Here is a 2,886-nt window from a genome sequence, read left to right on the forward strand (position 1 = left end):
CATAATACATGTATTTAACCTTAAAAATAAATATGTTGAATGTACAGAATATCAGATGAAATGTGGCTGAGGCAGAGGTTGGAGATAAGTAATTCAGGATGTATTTACATATATATTTTATGGGTATTAATATTAATGATCTGGTTTTGTGATCTCAATTCATTTATTTCAGCTCAGTGCAGGATCAGTTCACTGTAGGTTCGTGTCGGTCCAGAGACTCGGTGACCATACAGTAACACCGTACTTCACCACACACAGTGGGAGTCTTCAGCTCATCCGTCTTTTACAAACTCCAGTCTTGATTCCATTAGGGATGCTAGAAAATATACAAGTAGGCCTATTATCTCAGTATTTTGTCACGTCTCTGTGAAAAATATGTAAAGTGAAATTCTTTGTCAGATGTCATAATAAAATATTTGTTATGACTGTTGAAATTAAGTTAATATCCAAAAATATAGACAAAGAATATCCAAATGGGAAATAATCTGCCCAAAATTCATCCAAATCACTCGCAGCCTGGGAGTAAAAGATGTTTGGTTGTCGCTGTGTTTCAGACAGGAAGTCGGTGGAAGTGGAGCGTGGCGTTCAGAAGCTGGAGCTGACCGGGAAGAGGACGGTGCAGCTGAGGGCGGGGTCAGAGACCAACCTGGCGTCTGCTGGGAAGCAAAACAAACGCACCTTTAGACAGTCGCTGGCCGTCTGCACTGAGCGTGCTCAGGTAGGAACAACAGCTCAAAATACAGATTTCTTGATATGAAATTACAATGTGGGGTTGCACACTGCTCACTGGTTTCACTGGTCTCTGCTTGTCTCTGCTGGTCCCTGCTGTAACCTCTGTTTGTCTCTGACTGGTCTCTGCTGGTCTCTGCTGTAACCTCTGCTGGTCTGTGCTGGTCTATGCTGGTAACCTCTGCTGGTCTCTGCTGGTCCAGGCGGGCTTCCTGAACCCCCTGCTGCGACGGACGGCCTCAGCTAAAAACACTCTGAGACGAGCTCCTTCGGCGCTGTTCATCGAACATGGAAAGGTTTTCCAGAAGAGGAAGGTCAGATATTTAATTATATTTACAGAACCTTAAATATAAATCACATCATGTAGAATTATTTTGAAGTTATTGACCAAAATTGATCAAGTGTTAAATTATCGTTCGAATTATGATATGAGCTTTATGGGGATCTTTAAAATAAATAACATTCAGGGCGGAGATATAAGGGATGAAGCCATTATCAGGAATTAATTATATTAATAAAGTTATTAAATATTTCTAGTTCCCTCCACTCAGAGAGCTAATGTTACGCTACGAGCTACAGAGGTAACATCAAATTGAAAAATGCATCATCTGTGAGTGGCCACTGGGAATAATAATACTCCAGACTGTGTAGTTATAGTGTCTGGTTCTAGTATTTATCTATGGCTGTGTTGCATAACCCTAACAGTGATGTCACAGTGACCTAGAGTACACCTTTACATCACTGCTGTGAGGTCATGTTGTTCAGTTGCTCTACAACAAGTTAACTAACATATAATATATGAACATAATGTATACGTGTTACTGAATCCTCCGTCTGTAAGTAAGTAAGTAAACTCTGCTGTTTCTGTTTTTGCAGGAGTGGGAAACCAAAGCTGCTGCTTGACACCGGCCGTCCAATCATCACCTCCCGTCTGCAGACTTCAGTCCTCTCAGATCCACTGACATAAAGTTTAACACATTCAGTGTCTGACTCTAACATAACAGTGATCCAGCCTTTATTCTCTTCAGGAAGCTTTAAATTTACTAAACACTCGTGATGTAAAGTTTGTCATCTAAAACAAAATGTACGACCGCACCGACTCTCCATGAACCAACAAACACATGAACATATCAGTAAATGCAAACACCTGATTTAGTTTATTTCCAAAGTTACGTTGGTAGTTTTCTCTACAGTCTCTCAGCTTCTCACTGATGTTAGCAATACGGAAGCTATGATTAACAATTGATGCAGTGTTTTGCTAATATTAGCTAATGAAAGATATGATTATTAAATGTTTCTTATATCTTTAAACCATCTTTAAAATGTGTCTTTTCAACAGACATTAACTTAGCACATAGCAGATCTAAGTAGAGGGAAGGAGGAAGTTGACCGATGCTTGCTCAACTGTGATTGGAGCAGAGAGCAAAAGAGGGCGGGGCTTAGGAGTGGTTTAAATTGTACTTTAGTACAGTAATCGAGTAAATGTACTTTTCACCACTGGTTTCTAACAGTTTCTGTTCTCATGATCAGCACAATGTTATTATAAACATACGGCTACGAATTATTGATGATTTATGTTTTTTATGATATCATTTTTATAATTACTGTATTTTATAATAATCTCAGGAGAATGTTTCTTTGTTGATGTCAAACTAAACACTGATCTGTAAAAAGATAATATTAAAAACTGAATTTTACAACACTTTTGCTTTTAGTTTTGTAAATGTTTGAAATGTTGACAGTAAACTGATTTTATACTGAAAGGACTTGTGTGCAGGATTTAGTGACTTCTAGCTGCAAAGTTGCAGATTGTAGCAAACTGAATACCCCTCGCCTTCCAAGCGTGTAATAATAATAATGATGATAACTTTATTTATAGAGCACCAGAGTTTACAAAGTGCTTTGACAGACAAAGCTAAACCGTCTTTCCAGAGCCGAGGGGTCCTGATGGCAAAAGCTCGGTCACCTTTAGATTTAAGTCTCGACTTTGAAACAACCAGAAGGATCCAGCTGAGGACCGGAGGATGTGAACTGGGTCATAAGGGCTCAACGTTTCTGAAAGTAGCTTTGCTTACTGGAACCAAGACCTATCAATCTATTTTTAATACACTAATATAAACTTAAAAGTCAAAAATAAGATAAGATAACATATTCCTT

The 2,886-nt window shown here is 38.6% G+C and overlaps 1 protein-coding gene across 1 annotated transcript in view; it reads left to right on the plus strand.

The window, feature by feature from the left end:
• The window catches only part of si:dkey-220o5.5 (actin filament-associated protein 1-like 2), a gene marked incomplete at its 5' end in the record, with an annotated part of 8,915 nt that extends 6,494 nt beyond the window's left edge, over positions 1-2,421 (plus strand). Inside the window, 3 exon segments of the mRNA XM_035658780.1 lie at positions 555-718; positions 933-1,043; positions 1,606-2,421. Coding sequence (XP_035514673.1) covers positions 555-718; positions 933-1,043; positions 1,606-1,632 — 302 coding nt within the window.
• Positions 2,422-2,886: the final 465 nt, after the last annotated feature.

This window comes from Morone saxatilis, unplaced genomic scaffold (assembly GCF_004916995.1).
Source record: "Morone saxatilis isolate NCDOM2014 unplaced genomic scaffold, NCSU_SB_2.0 Contig16, whole genome shotgun sequence".
Lineage (NCBI taxonomy): Eukaryota > Metazoa > Chordata > Actinopteri > Moronidae > Morone > Morone saxatilis.